The following is a 19,477-nucleotide window of genomic DNA, read 5'->3' as shown; positions in this document are numbered from 1 at the left end:
ATGGCTATGGCATCTTGAACTGTTTCGGCAGTTTGTGAATTGCTGGGAATCCAGTGAAGGGGACACCATGGTCTTGATGTGTCTCATGACAAGCCTATTGAAACACTTCATGATGGTAGGTTTGAATGCAACAGAATGTTATTCATTGAGGCAGGGCACTGAGGACTTTTTATGGTACAGGAACGATGGTTGTAGCCTTGAAACATGCTGGAACAATGGCATTGCTCAGGGAGATGTTGAAGGTGTTGGTGAGAGCATCTGCCAATTGGTCTGCACATTCTCTGAGCACCCTGCCAGGGATATTTTCTGGTCCAGCAGCCCTCTGTGGGTTGCTCTTTGTAGAGTTTTCCTCACATCAGCCGTGGTCAGATACAGTGCTTGGTCGTTGGAAGGAGGGGTGGTTTTCCTTGCCATCATGTTATTTTATATTATCCCACAATGCTTTCATGTTCCTCTCCTCTGGCCATCGGTATCAGGCAATGCCAAGGACTGAAGGCTTGGTCCTTGCAGCTGTTTGAGCTTGCACAACTTCTCTGAGTTCTGTACAGCAAATGTGTCTATTGATGGTATGAACACTGGTTGTTTCAATGTCCATTTACCACAGAAGGTCACGCTAAAAGACAAAATAGTAAGAAATAGCACAACTTTGTGCTGCCAGTTTTATTTTTTTAGTTGACAGAGGAAAAATATGCACAGCCGAGCTGTGTCCCATATGTACATAAAGGGAATCAGATCAGAATAATTTGTAGGCTATTTAGTGTTAGTGATGTTTCTCAAACAGCTACCAGCAGGGTGTGGTCACCCAGTGCCCATGAAGGTGATGACACTTGGGTTGATCACCCTGTGTTCATGCTGTTGACTTGTGAGCATGTGAAATCATCCTTCTCTTTGCAGGTTGAAATAATGCTCTGCCGTATGTGTAGGAAAAGGGGTTACAGTATTCATAACTAATATTTTTCACTTTAGCAAAGGTAGAGTCTTTCGCCATTTCTTGTGCCATGACTGATATAGTGCCGAGCCCTTGACCAGTTGTGCAGTATAGGTAACACCTTCATTTTGTTGCAATCTCCATTTTCACCAGTGTGTTTGTATGTAGCTTTATTCATAGGATATGAACAGAAAGTAATATAACATCCTACGTACTTAGAATGGCCTGCTTTATTACACTAATATTTAAGGATGTTTGGTATTTTTTAAGTTTAAGTTATTCCTTCACAAACATAGTATGTATGCATTTGCAAATTTTGTTCCAAAGTTCATCATTTTGTATAAATTTTAAAAACTCTTGCTTGCACTGGCATTTTCCATAGGAAGTAAGGGGTCATGAGTAAAAATGGGTAAATAAAAGCCTTAAAACTTACTAAATACATCAATTTTACAAGCCACGACAATTATCAATTATTGAGCTATGGCTAGCAATTACACACACATTGTAAAATAGCTTATATTAGCTTGAATGTCCTTTTTGAACAAAAACACCAATATCATTTCATACCCCTGGGACATGGTTTCCTCTTGAAAGATAATTGGTTGGTTTTGTTTTAATTTACTTCCGTTTTGATGAGAGAATAGAAGATGTTTCCTTACCTTGAGAATAATAGTACCAGGAATATGCAATAAAATTATTGTTTTCAGATCCCTTTTATTAACATTGGAAGAGATGGGTTTTTTTATTGAAATACACAGGGTACATTTTTGGTAAATTTTAGGCTTTTATTTTCCAGATGTGCTTAGTGCCCCATGGCCACCATTGTAATTCACTAGTGCAGACAAAGATCATTTTTTAAATTTATAGAAATTGCTGGACTTTAAAACGCAATTTCATGTGGCAAATGCATATACAGTACACGATGTTTGTCAAGAAACAACTTTTGAATTGTTTCTTATCTTTTAAGACAAAGAGACCAGATTCACAATAATAACTATTTCACTCTCTTTGAAAAATACCTTAAATCATTTGTATAAAGTACAATATTCAATATTATAATAAAACCTACAAAAAAGCACAACATTTAAGGGAGTCTGTAGTGTCTATTAGGAATTAACAGACCCAGTCTTAAATATTGGGCTAAAACCTAACAGCAGATTTCCTGAGTTCTGTCAAGCCAAATACAATTTCTTTTGCTAACCAACCTTGTGAAGGTGATTTGTAGATCTGTAAGTTACAAGTGAAGTGATGTACAATAGCCGTGTAGTTGCTGCAACAGAGCTTTTTGAATAAATAAGCTTCAATGCTGTTCTCTACTTTTGCATATATTGTACTGTAGCTCAAAATGGAAAGCCTGGAATCAGCTTTCTCTGGCTTTTGCAGTTTCTGCTTATTATACAATGACAATGCTTTAAGGATTAAGAATATGATTAATTATGTGCAGATGGGCACAGTATGTGCTTGTGGGAAATCATTTCACCCAAACCTCATTGGTGAGGTGATTGACCACTTAGAAAAATATTTTGTTTGTAGTTTACTTTTACTTTGAACTGTTGTACAGTTACTTACAAGTCAATATAATACTGTACAGTTATACAAGTCAGGGTGTCCTATATATAGACGTCTGCACTACAAGTAACAAGAAATGATTTCAAGTCCTGCTACAGATGGCGTTCAGCTCATTCCTACCCAGGTATACTTGTGTATCCTGTAAGACTCATTATAAATATATGACTTAGGATATGAAGTATTTAATGCAGTTTAAGTTTTTGCCTCAATAGGATTTTTTACTTAGATAACCAGCAAAATGCATCCACAATGTCTGGATCACGTGATCAATGGCATTAGACAATAAACTAGGCAACATGGAAAATGAAATGTGGGAGGTGTCATTTTAAACTGTAAATTCTTTATTTAGCATATTACAGCTTTTATAGCTCTGAAAAGGAAAAGGATGCTTCACAACATACTACCCCTGAACATCTTGCACATTAAATCAGCTGCAAGCTGGCAAGTTGGTGCATTTCCTTCCCGTGACATTTTAGGAGGCATCTGTCTCTCTTCTTAAAAACTCAAGTATCTTGCTTAGTCCTCTAATGGTTTGACTCAAGAGGATTCTTCTGCAGTGCTGCCTCTGTGCTAGCAATGTTGAATGAGGTACAAGTTGCTCTGCAGCCTTCGTTATTATTCTCTGCTCTTTTCCCTATGCACGTGGGAAATTTAATCAAAATCCAGCTGCATCTCGGATCTAGAGTACAGAGGATGGGGTGGATGTTAACCAAGCTCATTATATGTCGGCTCGTCATTATGAAAGTTCTTTTTTGTAACAAATTATCCAGGTCATGCATATTTATTAGCCTGATTGTCTTATTTACATTGTTTTAGAAGAGCATCTGTCAAATGTTAATAATTCAATTGTCAGGGCAGCCTTTTTGAGTTATTAGAAGTTTTGAAGCATTTCTGCTTTTAATGTTTTTTTTTAATCATTTTTCCTGCTATTTTGCAGTACTTCTATGAAGGAATGGAGATTAACAGCCTCCCAGTAGATCTAATGGTGGTGTGGAATGGTGACTTCAGCATTGACAACCCTGCCGAAAACAAAGGTAAGATGTGCTTCAGTGTGTCCTTGGAACAGGTAACCATAGAAACGAGTCATAACATTCCACAGCTAACAGAGCAGAAAAAATCAGTTTGTCAACCTTCACGTTAGCCTCCTTTTCTTTATCAGTGTATCATTAAAACTTGTCTCTTTATATTTATTTTATTCCTTCCCAGTTAATTGCCATGGAGAAGTCATTTGCTACTACTGAGTATACGAAGCCTTTTTCTTGCATGAGTAGACAAACCAGATAAACATTTAGATCCACAAAAGACACCCTTCACACAGGTTGAAACACATAAGCACACAGAGAGTTTTCAATTAGCAACATCACTTCATAAATAGACTTCACCTTTATACAAATCAATCAAAATCTTTATTGTCATTGTAGCAATGAGACATTGTACAATGAAATGAAACAGTCTTCTCACAATTAATATCCTTATTAAAAACCAATGCAGTGTACACAATATGTTTAATATCGATTAGTGTAAAAGAAAAGTGTTCCCTTTTTGTTAATTAATGCAAACATACAAATGTCATCTCCTTTTCTGTGCCACCTCTTCTAGAGAGAGCTGGCTGAGCAGGACAGGACAGATGTCCCTTTCCTTTTTGATAGTCACTAGCTCCTCCTATGCCATTTGTAGATTCTTACCAGGCAGATGACAGACATTATGCTTCAGGTGATCCCTTCAAAATCTCAAGTGTGCCAACTGATTCCCAAATCACCTCTACATCCGAAACAATACTGCTGCCTCTTTACTAAACTCTTGGTCATTCTCTGGATCACCTCCACCCTGACCAAGGGCCTGATGTTTCTAAGTTCATTCTCACCTGTGCAGAACTCTTTTTGAAGGAAAGAAGTAAGACCTCAGATATATAAATACTGAAGCTACTTAAGACTACATCACACCTGGCAACAAACATCATTGGTATGAGCTGGTGATAAGACAAAAGGGATGAATATACTTCTACTGCTGTAAAAATAAATCCAGAGATCTAGAAGCAACAAAAACATGACATATATTGTAGACTGTTAACCCATAACTACGTGTTGTTCTTCACTTCATATCTCTTGTGTGAAACATAGCTAAGTAGGCTCTTTTAGGTGAAGAGCGACAAACATTTACTGAGCTGTATTCATGCGCCAACTTTTGCTGAGGAATGGTGCAAATGATCATGATAATTTAGACTTGCCTGCACATTTACACTACTTTTCAGAGCAGGCTTTGCCAAAAAATGTGCTGCCTACAGCAGCTGCTACATTGCAAAAAGCTGTGCAGATGCTACCAATTATATTTTATGACTTGATTAGGACTATAACAATGAGATGCACTGAGCCCCTAATAGTGAGTTCTGTTTTATTGTGATTGGTAGGAAGATTTTGCCTGTTCTTCTCCACTTTATATACTGCAGTGACGTCTTTCATACCATAAATAGGGACCTCCTTTCCCCTTTGATCAGAGGATCATAAGACAACCCAACCAAAACAGGTAAAGGGCAGCAAATAGCTGTGGATGACGTTCCAATACATCAGACAACATACTCCTGTTTATGACCACACAGAACAAATTTCATGTCACTGCATATCTTTGAAATTTTGGAGGAAACTTATTTGAATATGGGGATAACATGAACAGTAATTACACTTCTCTAGAACTGAATCTCAATAAAAACAGCTTGAGGTGACACTGTTCCCTGTGTTATGTAGTTGCCTCTTCCTATTGATTTGCAGTAGCAAGGACACATATTCCTCCTTTACTGTACATTAGAAAGGATGTTCCTTCTTCTTCCTCTTCTTCTTCTTCTTTTTCATCTGGTTGCTCCATTAGGGGTTGCCACATAGGATCATCATCTTCCATATCTTTCTGTCCTCTATATCTTGTTCTGTTACACCCATCACTTGCATGTCCTCTCTCACCACATCCCTAAACCTTCTCTTGGGCCTTCCTCATTTTCTCTTGCCTGGCAGCTCTATCCTTAGCATCCTTCTCCCAATATACTTAGCATCTCTCCTCTGCACAAGTTCCATAAACAATGGAAAATTAGGCAAACGTCTACAAGACTTCTATGTATTGTTACTATTGCTCTTCTTCATTATATGCACTCAAGGTTTCTCATAAAACCATTATATATAAAAGACATCTTTAGTGTTTTAAAGTGCAAAATTAACAGGAAACTGAAAGGAGAAAACTAAAAGCATAATTAACAGTACAGTTAGTCCTAGGGTTAGATTCAACTACAGAATGGACACATTATATGACTATTGTTAAGCCAAATTTTGCACACATTTAGGAATATTTTTATTCACACAAAGGACCACATATGCATGGAATAAATTAATAAGAAATGTGGCAAAGAGTAGGACTTTGTTAACTTTAATATCTCAACTTGATTTTATTTTGGACAACCTTGGTGAATAGGATGAGTGAGCTTATTGGGCTGAATGGCCTGTTTTTGTCACAATGTTTCTAATATTCCAGTGCAGCAAGAACTAAGCAAAAGTGTATGTAAAACAAAGCAGCCCTCCCATAATGAATCTCCTGCAATGCTTTGGACGCTGTTAAATCTGTTGTGAATTTCCCCTTGAGATCAATAAAGTATCTATCTATCTATCTATCTATCTATCTATCTATCTATCTATCTATCTATCTATCTATCTATCTATATCTGGTAGGAAGTTTGATTATTAATAAGTGGCTTGTATTACTGTCTCCCTATATACTATATCCTTGGGAATAAGTGGTCCTCACTCCTGAGATTTGGCAACTTTATTTTGACTGCATTTACATTTTCAATTATATATTCTAAATAGGGCAGCAGTGTGGCACAGTGGTTAGCACTGTTGTCTTGTAGCTGCCTGTGTCACGGTTCAGTTCTCAACATGGTCATTGTTTGTTTGCACATTCTCCAGGGGGTTGTCCTTATGTTCAAATTTCTTTCCACATCCTTAAGATAAGCATGTTAGGTTACTTTGGTAACTGTAAACTGACCCGCATCAGTGGTTGACTGCAAGGAGAGGCCCTGGATTAATGATGAATGAATATTTATAGTATGTGGAAAACTCAAGAATTTATGTCAGCTTTACACTGTTATTGAAGTAAATAAATAAAAACAAATAAAATATCTAAAGGAAACAAAGAGTGTAGAAGCATTTCCCTGGTAGCAGTAGTAGTAGTTGTCTTGATGAATCAGCCGAGATTCTAATGTGAATGCAACTTTTTAAATTTCTGAGTGTATCAGAATATCAGATTCAATAAGACAGAAAGCTGATTGATTTCTGGGGCATTGAGGTATAGCAGGCAACTGTGTTAGATTCCCAGTTTTACTCTGGATATTCCTTTTTTCTTCGGTTGTCCTAAAGGTTTGCTTGGCTGGTGACTAAAAGAACCTGGTCAGCAATGGGGTGTGAATGAATGAATGAATGTAGCCCACGATATGTTGAAACCCCCCTGGAGAGTTGGTTCCTTATTTGCACCCAGTGTTGTCTTCATTACCCATATGTGGCTACAAAAGATGGATGTATAGATATTCCACTACATTGTGAAGATAGAATATCAGTATATCAAATGTCACATTTTTGAAATAAAATAATGCAATACTTTTAATGTATTGTATTCTTCTATAATGCATTATTGTAACATGTTATTCTAATATTAGTATTAATGTATGATTAATCAGCATACTAGTACGGCTTTTCTCTTAATATTTGAGGCTTCCTGCTAGTACACATCATTTTGTCTGACACAATCAATAGGTGCAATGTGTAGTGGAAAAACTGCAAACTGGAAAACTATTTTCCTATCTTTATTAAAGGAATGATTGTACAGTTCTTTTTACATCTTTTATCCATACACATAAAAGTGAAGGAATAAGGAGAATTCTGATGCTTTTATTTTTATTTTACATACTTTCATGAAAAAAACGGGTGTACATAATGTAAAGAGGTCTTGTGAAGTGTTTTCTCTTTAACAAAAATAACACAACTTAGTAACTTAGTACTCTGTCCTCTTGGCTTCCTTCAAGCAAGCGTATACAGAAGATAACACTAGATTATGTCATTCTAGCAGTAGCTTTCCAGAAGCCGGCACAAATAATGGCAATTTTGTTCAGGGAAACATAGACTGATGAGACCATTACGGAACTGTGTTTAATCAAATGGAAAATAGCATGTTACTCTTCAGATACTTCTTGCTGTGTTTTTATCTGCTATATGCTCAAAGATAAAGATTAAGTTCATTGTGACATAATAATTAAACCCTATTATTTGTCATTTTAATGTTTTTTTTTTGGCAAAACATGAAGATTGTGCTTTCTGCGTGAGGTCTACTGTGATGATGACAATTATAATTTGTTTTAAAATCTTTAGAGATGGCTGTCCATGTTAATGTTCAGCGTGATAAATTAATGGTTGCAGGGTACCTGGTATTTAAAATTTGTTTCCAGACATGCAAGGAAGTGAAACAAGCAACTCTCGGCATCATGCCTCAGGCACCCAGCCAGCTTCAGCTGGCATTGCTATAGTGTGACTAAATTGTACAGTAGTATTCTCCTTGTACAGTATGTTAACCTTAAGCTTCCCCATCTCAAACCCTGTAATGGATATCTTCGTTTCAGGCTCATCCTGCTCAAACACCAGTTTAATGAAGCCCTCTATACTTGGATTTGTAAGCTTTTGCACAGTTATTTTTAAAAACTGGACACCTTGCTCACAGTACTAAAAGCTCATTGACACAGAGTAGGTGACTTATCTAACATCTTTAAGCAGCTGGTTATGAAAGAAATCAAGATGACTTGCTAAAACTTCTGTGGGTTTAACAGATGTTTAATTAGCAATAGTTGTTTTACTTGTAACATTCAGTTATGTCTTTGGAGTTTGCATGTTCACCAAATGTTTGTGTGAGTTATTACTGAAGGGATAGTTTTGTCTGCTTGCTTACCTTTATTGAAAGAAGTATATCTATTAAATGAATGAATAAAATATATTGTAATGGTTACAAAAGATAAGGCTTTAACATGTAAAGTAATTTACAAACATTCCTGTATGCCCCCTTCCAATCATGAACTGAGATGTTATAACCTTTACTGTTACTATATACAACAGCAAATATTCACTTTATAATTTCAAGTGTGAAGTTTGATTGAGTAAACTTGTCATTCCACATACCTCGATGCTATGCAAAATAGCATGCATCAAAGAGTAATATTCTAAAAAATGTGTAATCATCTCTAAAACTTTTCAAACACATAGCAACATTAAAAATGCTAAATTAAGCATAAGCATCATTGCAAAGCAATGTCAAAATGTGTGATGTTAGATTCCATCCATTAACCAACCCGCTATAACCTAATTACAGGGTCACGGGGGTCTGCTGGAGCCAATCCCAGCAAATAAAGGGCGCAAGGCAGGAAACAAACCCCAGGCAGGGTGCCATCCCACCGCAGGGCACACACACACCCACCAAGCACAATTTAGGATAGCCAATGCACCTAACCTGCATGTCTTTGGACTGTGGGAGGAAACCGGAGCACCCGGAGGAAACCCACACAGACACAGGGAGAACATGCAAACCCCACACAGGGAGGACTCAGGAACCAAACACGGGTCTCCTAACTGCGAGGCAGCAGCGCTACCTCTGCGCCACCGTGCCGCCCCATGTTAGATTCCAAATTTCTTAAATAATGAGGCAATTATTTTCAAAGCATTTTTTTCATTTTATACCTAAATATATAAATGGGGTAAATGAGTACACAATACAATAATATATAAGGTAACTCCCATTATAGTGTGACAATGTGATAAAAGCATAAATAACCGATTGAAAGGTTTCTAGGTACCAGTGTTCACAGAGGACATCATTAAGAGAAGGATGCTTGGCATTGAGGAGGGGGCTTACAGTTGTGGAAGAGCCTGCAAAGGCACATGGAGCTGGAAATAAAGAGCAAGAAGCGAGGGTGGAAGAGACACACAAAACCATGAGAGAGAGAAGGACGCTGACTAGTGAGACAAGGATCATTGTAGGGTGAAAACACCTTTGTGTTTGTTGGTTTAGTGGTGTCCCTTGTGGCCCCTGTAGTAGGAGGAATGATGAAGGACTATAAGAGAAACTCAAACTGTACTTGTATTTATGTAGAAAAAAAGTTTGATCCTTTATTCTATCATTTTGCACATTTGTTATATATTAGTATGCATCTATCTATCTATCTATCTATCTATCTATCTATCTATCTATCTATCTATCTATCTATCTATCTATCTATCTACAGTATCTATTTTTCTGTTTATTTATTTTAGTTGACCCATCCATTGTCTTGATTACATTAATTCAAAGAAAAAGTCAGAATATAACACAAAAATGATTATATGTTAAAATGTCCTAAACTTAAATAAATATATGTATTTATTATTCATGTATTTAATGCGGGCGGCGCAGTGGTAGCGCTGCTGCCTTGCAGTTAGGAGACCCGGGTTAGCTTCCCGGGTCCTCCCTGCATGGAGTTGGCATGTTCTCCCCGTGTCTGCGTGGGTTTCCTCCCACAGTCCAAAGACATGCAGGTTAGGTGGATTGGCGATTCTAAATTGGCCCTAGTGTGTGCTTGGTGTGTGGGTGTGTTTGTGTGTGTCCTGCGGTGGGTTGGCACCCTGCCTGGGATTGGTTCCTGCCTTGTGCCCTGTGTTGGCTGGGATTGACTCCAGCAGACCCCCGTGACCCTGTGTTCGGATTCAGCGGGTTGTAAAATGGATGGATAGATTTAATGCCTGAAGACATACACCCAAAAATCTGAATTATATTTGGTAACACAGAGGTTCCAGTTTGTTAGTGTGTGCAACTGAGGTACGTTTTTTCAGAGATTTTGCAACCTGAGACTGAACTGCAGGATTTGCATTTGTATCTGAATTACATGGAAACACCATATTCACAATTGGCAAAGTTTCAGCAGCCTGGCATCCACCGCACTGGCATAGTCTAAATGATGGTTTTAGTGCTCAGTGATAAAAGTACTGATACTGACATTGACATTGAGTTCTGTTTATTAAAATGTGTAATCTAATTGAAATGTCACATCCTGGTTTACTAGCAGGTTACTCGTCATGCTACTGGCCTTTATGATTTTCCCTCTTTATTCCACTATAGACTAATTGCCAGCATATAAAAAGCAAATCGAGAAAAAAGGATGTTAAAGCAAGTACGAAGTGTACAGTATTCGGTGAAATTGTCTGAAAAGGTGTATCTACTACACCATTCCTAACATTTTAATTTAACTTTAGTCAGTGTTTGCATAGTTTTTTTGAGAATTTATCTTCAGGCTGTTTTCTTTTGTTTCCAACCCGCTTGTGGTTCTGAATTGAAATCAAGCTCAAGAACACCCCAGTCCTCCCATTCTAATATAAATGTGATCACTATCCCAAAAAATCACATTCCTTTTCTGTCCTACAAACACACTGTTTATTTATTTGTTTATTTTTTTGGATATATCAATTTTACGTCCTATACATATTATGTTTTTTTTACCTGTATCACTTGAAATGAAATGATAATCTATACTGTACACGCTTTATTTAAAAAAAAATATTTTTTTATATCTTTTATTTTCCTTCAGTACATCTTTATAAATGTGGGGCCATGCGGGAGAGCTGTGGTTTGTGCCTGAAGGCAGACCCCCACTTTGGCTGTGGCTGGTGCAAAGCAGAGGACAGCTGTACCCTGAAACAGCACTGCCCTCAACCAGAGAACCAGTGGCTGGAGCATTCAGGGATCAACACTAAGTGCACCAACCCCAAAATTACAGAAGTAAGTCTAATAACAACATAAACATTTTCCAGATATATTAAGAAATGTTAATGGTATTTAATAAAGTTTTTGTCTCACATGTCATGTTTCATTGTGAAGTATATCAATAAATGTACCAAGTCTGAAATCATTAGTCTTCCTTTAATTTGCAAGAAACAAATAGCTGCCAATCAGCTCGCAGAAGCTGATATTTTAGATACAGTAAAGGTCATTCTAAGGAGGTGACAAAACATATATTAGTTGAAGAAGTGACAGAACATATATTTTGATGAGCAGTGACCTTTCTCACCGTTTAAATGCTGATGACATGCAATGACATTACTCATTAACTCAAATGGCTCAGTGTCATCCTAAGATTCTGTGCTCATAGGGCAGTCACCAGCTTTTGAGCATCACTTTATTAGTGATGCCAAAGAAATTGCCTGCGTGGTGGGGTACTTTTATTTATAAGTACTCATCATTCAATCTCTGGGAAGTTTGCTTATCCCAACCCTGCCTGCAGAGTTACATCCGAACCCAGCTCAACAAAATGCAAAGAATGGTAATACTTTCTGGTGAAGTTCAGTAATAAAATGCATAAGAGTTAAGCTCATTTCAGTTTAAAATAAAACCACTCGTATCATAAGTCAAATGCTTGTTTACATTAAAACACAAATTTTAAAATGCATATCAAATCAGAGCTTTTTAGTGAGCAAAATACCGTATATCAACACACTGAAATAGAATATGCACATTAGTATTTAAAAAGATTTGACCTTATGGTGCAAGCTGAAGTAAATGCTTTAAAAGCACAGATGTACAAATCTACTGGGAGATAATCCTGTGTGAGAAAGGTGCTGTAATGGAATCACAGATTAGGAAGAAGCAAAGGATAAATGAGCCATTAATATGGATTTCAACAGAAGACTAACCATGTGCATCTACTTTGACAGGCGGCTCAACAGTAGTATGTCTGTTTTATATCGTTGTATTTTTTTGTAGGCTTCCTGACCCAACATCCTACAAGCACAAAGTTCAGGAAATGCAAACTAAATACAAGACTTTCTTTTGTTGTGTTTTAATTAAAACAATATTGAATGTTTAAGCCTTAAATACAAGCACTTAAAGCGCTGTAAATTTCTTAAAGTAAAAGTTAAATAACATCATCTGAAGAAGCATATTGGTGCATTAGGTAGCCCCAAAGTTCTGATTCCTACTTGGCGTGCCTTCAAAGAAAAGTAGTGGAGTTTTCTCATCATAAGTTTTGTTCTGGAACAGCAGTGGATACCTGCAGTCTAGGGACATGCTGTAAGGTTTTTAAGTTTGCCCATTAAGACTGAGTGTGGTTTGTGCTTATGTGAGAACAGAAGATGCCAACAGACTAAACAGGTTGAGCAGGAGGGCTGACTCTGCTCTGAGGACTAAGCATAGATTCTCTAGAGGTAACCGCAGAATGAAAATGTTTCACAGAATTCTTACAGCCTGTGTGTAACACCCTAGTCACTTCTGAGCACCTAATTTAGGTTTAAGGTAGTATGGCATAGCGGTTAAGGCTTTCAACTTAAAACCTCGAGGTTGTGGTTTCAAATCCTGCTACTGACACCGTGTGACCATGAGAAAGTCACTTGGCCTGCCTGTGCTCCAATTGGAAAGTCAAAAGAAATCTAACCAATTGTAGATGTTGTAAGTTGCTTTGGATAAAGGCATCAGCTAAATATGTACATTTTAACATCTAGCTAATTCTCCCATTGGACTGTCTGTTTTATCAGGTGCCTATCTTCTAACCAGATTTCTGTTAAGAAAATGTTTTTCTTACATTTCAATATGTCATTAAAAAGATTATAGACATGTTAATTAATTTTACACTTTAGACTTTAGTGTATTCTCTGGAGTTTTTGCATATATCTGACACTGCTAATATGTGTATTCAGTTGTAGCATTGTAATTTCCCCTTGGGATCAGTAAAGTATCTGTCTCTCTATCTATCTGTCTATCAATAAATAGAGCTAAATTTGCATTTTTTTCCACAGAACATGGGTGTATTATATAGTATTTATGCTATAGAAGCCATCTCCTAAAAGGAAATGGTTGATATGTGATAATATCCTTCATTTTTTTATACACAGTCACATTCCTTAATCCTGAATCCTCCTGTTTTAGTAAAATATCAGACATTATTCATTATATGTACAAAATTAACACCATCCAGGTTTTAGGGAAATTGAAAAAATGTGAGGGGTTGATTGATAAACTGTATACCACTCCTATTTTGCAGATTCAGAGCACTGAGCTCATGCAGGCCAGCTGTTAATTTTAAGCAAAGTGTTTATCTGTGCTGCAGTATTGAAGATGCTGATTCAGTACTGCAGTGTGAAGTAGGTGACAGCAGTGTGAGGAAGAAAATCATTAAGGGTAGTTCTCTGGATAAACAGATTTTTCCCCTTGTAACAATAATAACAGTGCTAAACCACAAAACTTAAGGAGTACTCTAGAGGAGCCTAGAGTGTCCTCAAATGTAGGTAAGGTCTGTCATTGTACGCATACATGTTCAGTTTCCGTGTGTGCTGAAATGCTGATAGCTGCTCACTACCCATGGGATCATGTCTATGGTAAGACAGATTAGGATGGTCTGCCATGCTGCATAAGAATAGAAATACAACGCAAATGATATGCAGAAACCATATGAGCTAAGACTCATTTGTCTGCAGAGGCAGCATCTATTGTTAAGCAGTAGTATGACTCCAAGAGATACCTCGTCCATAATGCAAAGATAAGACAAAATGACTAGTGATACCTCTTGGACACCAGTCTTCCTGGCAAAGAATTCAACAACAGCATATTTAATATTCATTAGCAGTACTTGCTAGTCAGCTATTTTTTTTTTTTGTTTGTTTTTCTCCTGAGCATCCAGAGGACTTCAGTTTCTCATCTTAGTAGTGGAATGTTTTCTAGTACAACATATTGCATAAAATCATCAAGAAACATTGCAGCTCTCAACATAGATCAAATTGAGATCATGAAGCCCTCTGCAAATAAGAAAAGACCACCACAGACGTTCTAGTTTATCTGGGGGTCGGACTGATGCATTTCCTCACTACTGCATCAATTTGTCTCTTAATAGGCAGAAGGATGTGCTTCCTTCTGGAAATTCTGTTAGTGGAAGCATGGAAGTGGAAGTCAAGAAGTGCTTCCTGATGTTTCACTGGTGTCCTGAAGTGAGCACTTTACCATAGTGATTAATTAAATCTTTTTTTTAATACAAGGATTTTTTTTTTTTAGAAAAAAAAACTATAAAAATTCTTTATTAAAAAGCCAAACCCTGTAACCCAAAAGTGTGACAACATGTACATTTTTTTAATTTATTGTGCAGCTACTGTATATGTATACTAATAAAAGGCAAAGCCCTCACTGACTCAGTCACTCACTCATCACTAATTCTCCAACTTCATGTGTAGGTAGAAAGCTGAAATTTGGCAGGGTCATTCCTTACAGTTTACTTACAAAAGTTGGGCAGGTTTCATTTTGAAATTCTACGCGTAATGGTCATAACTGGAACCTATTTTTCTCCATATACTGTAATGGATGTTAGCTCGATGGCCGTGGGGGGCGGAGCTGCATGTGACATCATCACGCCTCCCACGTAATCACGTGAACTGACTGTGACCGCAGTACGTAGAAAAGAAGGAGGAGCTCCCAAAGAGCGCTGGAGAAAAACGCTGAATACTTTATTTGCGAGATACAAGTTTAATGAGAAGACACGAGGTATAAACGAGACTTTGAATCACTTTGTAACGGAGTTAAAATTGTTGTAGCGAGAAACTTTTAAGCGCCGGGTCTTAGCTAACATTAAATAAAGCCGTGGACATCGCAACATCACACAAAAGAGCATCTCACGTGAACTGACTGAACGCAGTACGAGTGATCACTTCCATGCATCAAACCAGTTCAAAAAACACATGACACAATTGACAAGGTAGGAAAAGAATATGCTCCGAGTTGAGCTCCACAGCTAACGCGGTCTTGCGGAAGCAACTTCGTCACGTTGCCACCAAATACTCACAGAAAAATCCACAAGTTAATACACACGCTGTCTCTAGAGTTTCTCCACACTCAATGTATTCCTCGCATCCCCTTTATACCCTCTGATCTTCCATTTCAATTCCAATGCCTCCAATTTCCAGTAAGGCCCTGCTGCGCGATGACAAGTAATAAGTCTCAGGGACAGACCCTACAAAACGATGCCATTGATTTCAGGCAAGATTGCTTTTCTCCTGGACAACTATACGTTGCATTCTCAAGAGTGAGCTTGCACAGCTTCATCATATTACAACCTATGTGCAGCCAGAAACTTTTAAGTGCCGGGTCTTAGCTAACATTAAATAAAGCCGTGGACATCGCAACATCACACAAAAGAGCATCTCACGTGAACTGACTGAACGCAGTACGAGTGATCACTTCCATGCATCAAACCTGTTCAAAAAATGCATTACACAATTGACAAGGTGATGGCTTTATATGTCGTTCATTTATAAAACAGCGGAGAAGCTGTGTAAAGGCTGTTTCACAAAAAACCAGCGGAGCGTCTTATATGAGCAGGCAGTCAGCTAAGGAAGGGAATCAATAAATATCTATAATCGTAATAAACGAACAAAAAATAACGTACAAGCCGCAGATTAAATAAAGGAAATGGGTACCTGAACAGTAAAGTAAGTCTCGAATAGCTACACAATAACTATAAGAATGGTAATAAACGCACAATAAAATAGTACAGAACCGCGAAGCAAGGAGAAACGATGGCCTAATATGGCGTTCGTTTATAAAGCAGTGGAGAAGCTGTGTGAAGGCAGCTACACAAAAAACCAACAGGGTGCCACACTCTGAATGTATTCCTCGCATCACCGTTATACCCTCTGATCTCCCATCTCAATTCAAATGCCTCAAATTTCCAGTAAGGCTCTGCTTCGCGATGACAATTAATAATTCTCAGGGACACACCCTACAAAAGGTTGCCATTGATTTGCTTTCCTCTTGGACAAAACTATATGTTGCATTCTCAAAAGTAATCTCAGTGCACATCTTGGTCATATTACAACCGGACTGCTGAACTGACAATGTGGTATACAAAGAGATCCTTAACAGATAGTTATTGGTTATATTTTCCCTCAGTTTAAAATGGTTTTCTTTTCTTCTTAATAAAAATTTAAAAGCAGTTCTTCGTTGCTGTGAAGCACAGGGATTTGCTTTATACAGTATATATATGTAGATATATATATATGTGTATATATATATATATATATATGTGTATATATATATATATATATATATGTAGATATATATATATATGTAGATCTGTATATATATGTATATATGTGTCTGTGTATATATATATATATATATACAGTACAGGCCAAAAGTTTGGACACACCTCCTCATTCAATGTGTTTTCTTTATTTTCATGACCATTTACAGCACTCCATCACTCTCCTTCTTGGTCAAATAGCCCTTACACAGCCTGGAGGTGTGTTTGGGGTCATTGTCCTGTTGAAAAATAAATGATCGTCCAACTAACCTGACTTCTGCACAACTTAACTGCTGGTCCCAACCCCATTGATAAAGCAACAAATTCCACTAAATAACCCTGATAAGGCACACCTCTGAAGTGAAAACCATTTCAGGTGACTACCTGTTGAAGTTCATCGAGAGAATGCCAAGAGTGTGCAAAGCAGTAATCAGACAAAAAAGGGTGGCTATTTTGAAGAAACTAGAATATAAAACATGTTTTCAGTTATTTCACCTTTTTTTGCTATGTACATAACTCCACATGAGTTCATTCATAGTTTTGATGCCTTCAGTGAGAATCTACCAATGTAAATGGTCATGAAAATAAAGAAAACACATTGAATGAGGAGGTGTGTCCAAACTTTTGGCCTGTACTGTGTGTATATATGTATATGTGTGTGTGTATGTATGTATGTATGTATGTATATGTATGTGTGTATATATGTTGATATGTGTACAGTATATATATGTATGTATATATGTAGATGTGTATACTGTATGTATATATACGTATATATAGATATGTGTATGTGTATATGTAGATATGTTTATATGTATATATGTATATATGTTTATATGTGTGTGTGTGTATATACTGTGTATATATATATATATATATATATATGACAGCAACACTCATAACAGTGACAAAACAATTACATTGACAATCATGTTACGTTATTTTTAAAATGTTTCTTTTTCTTTTTCATAAGTTCTTTAACACACTACTTCTCCGCTGCGAAGCGCGGGTATTTTGCTAGTTTTTAATAGATGGTGATCATAACTGCATGCAATACAATACATGCTAAAAGTGTTTCATTTTAGTACTGTTTCTAATTCAGCAGATTGCCTCAGGAATAATTGCATAAAGTGACAAACTAGTTATTTTTATAATTTTCTGTAACATTGGAACAAAATTCTGTCCATCTCTTACATTAAATTGCTAATTAAAGTCGTCAAAATGCAGAAAGGGTGCAGTGTATTACCTTACCCTAATTTTTTCAGAGTATGGGTTTGGCTGTAATATAAAAATATATACCATCCAGGATCTTCTCTCTGTTGTGATAAGGATAATGAGAGTAGATCTAATGTCTACCAGCATTTTAGAAATGCTTTAGCAACCTCCGTAGCCTGAATTTGTCATGCTTTGAAAATGAGTGATATTCCTTGTGCCTAAAATGATGGAGAAGGAGAGCTCAAAGAGGTGGAATAAACACACTCTCTACATCTGCAGTGCTAAGAATGTAGGACATTCTGTTCAGCAAAGTTATGTATGTGAATTCAGAAAAAGCAGAGATGAATTTTCTTACTTTTTACAGAAATTATAACAATTTCTGTTTTTTAAAAAATCTTAAAACTAGATAGGCAGGGGCACATATTATCCAGGGAATAGCATAAAACAACACAAATGTCTGAAAGAAGAAACAAGAAGGAAATAATCAATTAAAGAGGGAAATCCCAATAGTCATTATCATTCTTAAAGCGAAATCTTACATTTTTTGTTGCCTTCCATCTTCTTCCCTCTTTCTGAGTAGAATAAACCATACATCAGTTTACTCATCCAACATAGATCTAATTTTAGGATCATGATGTAACTGAACATATCCTAGTAAAAGTCAGGAAATAAACATCATAGTTATCATAATGGGCTAATTTACAATTTAGAGACAGATACATGGGATGTGAGGGGGAAAAGAGAATTACCAATAAGAAAATGTGACAACCCACTGAAGCTATTGACTGGGCAGTTCTAACCAGTGCACCACTCAGTAAGAAAATGAACACTCAACATAGGTCAAGTCAGTGGAATGCAACTGAATATCATTTCCCTCCAAAAATTATTCATCTTTTCTTTGCTCTGATTGTCGTAGCATATTGGTAGTTGCTTGTTAACCATAAGGCAATAAGAATGCCATTGCAACAATAAAGTTAGCATGGGGAGGTCCTTGTGCCACTGCTTCTATGTGGGAGTATTAATGTTGCAGATGCCACCTTTCAGTATATAACCCTTTGTATCATTGCTCTAGATCTAAACTTAACAACGTACACCAAATACAGACCAAACAAATCGGCAAAAACTCCCATTCAAAAGGCCTACGATTGCTTTATATGATATAAAATGACTTCTGCTTGAAAGTATTTTGTGAACCATTAGTAAAGTTGTATTCTCTGGAGGCTGCATGTGTATTTCAGCTAATGTTCTGTCAGGATCAGGAGGTGAGTGTTTCTTGTTGGCTGCTCTCCAAGAAGTCATCCATCCACGTTTTACAAACCTCACATTAGTTACAGGGCCTTGTGCCTTAATGTACTGTAAAGGGCTGTAACTATAAAATCTGCATGATTCCAAATGCCTTTTTAAGAATGACAAGGGAAATTACTGCATAGACTGCACTAACCTCCATGCACCTCCATCGTGATGCTTTAAAAATTACTTTAACAAAAAACATGCTGCACTAATTGGAATAAAATGGTGCTCCATTATCTTATGCTAAATTGCTGCAAATAGCTTTAATGTTTTTGTTCTAAAAGCCTATTCTATTTATGTATATAGCTTGACTGAATATTTGTGTACCAATGTGTGTGCGTTCATGTGTATACATAAAAGAGTGTCTCCTTAAT

General features: G+C 36.9%; 1 protein-coding gene across 1 annotated transcript in view; it reads left to right on the top strand.

The window, feature by feature from the left end:
• The window catches only part of plxna4 (plexin A4), a 748,931-nt gene that overhangs the window by 586,433 nt on the left and 143,021 nt on the right, over window positions 1-19,477 (top strand). The window contains exons 11-12 of the mRNA XM_039761357.1: window positions 3,435-3,531; window positions 11,130-11,320. Of these exons, the coding sequence (XP_039617291.1) occupies window positions 3,435-3,531; window positions 11,130-11,320 (288 nt within the window). The remainder of the gene's footprint in view (window positions 1-3,434; window positions 3,532-11,129; window positions 11,321-19,477) is intronic.

Source organism: Polypterus senegalus, chromosome 8 (genome assembly GCF_016835505.1).
Source record: "Polypterus senegalus isolate Bchr_013 chromosome 8, ASM1683550v1, whole genome shotgun sequence".
NCBI classification, from domain to species: Eukaryota; Metazoa; Chordata; class Cladistia; order Polypteriformes; family Polypteridae; genus Polypterus; species Polypterus senegalus.
Note: the sequence above shows the minus strand (reverse complement) of the source record. Positions and strands in the feature narration are given on the sequence as shown.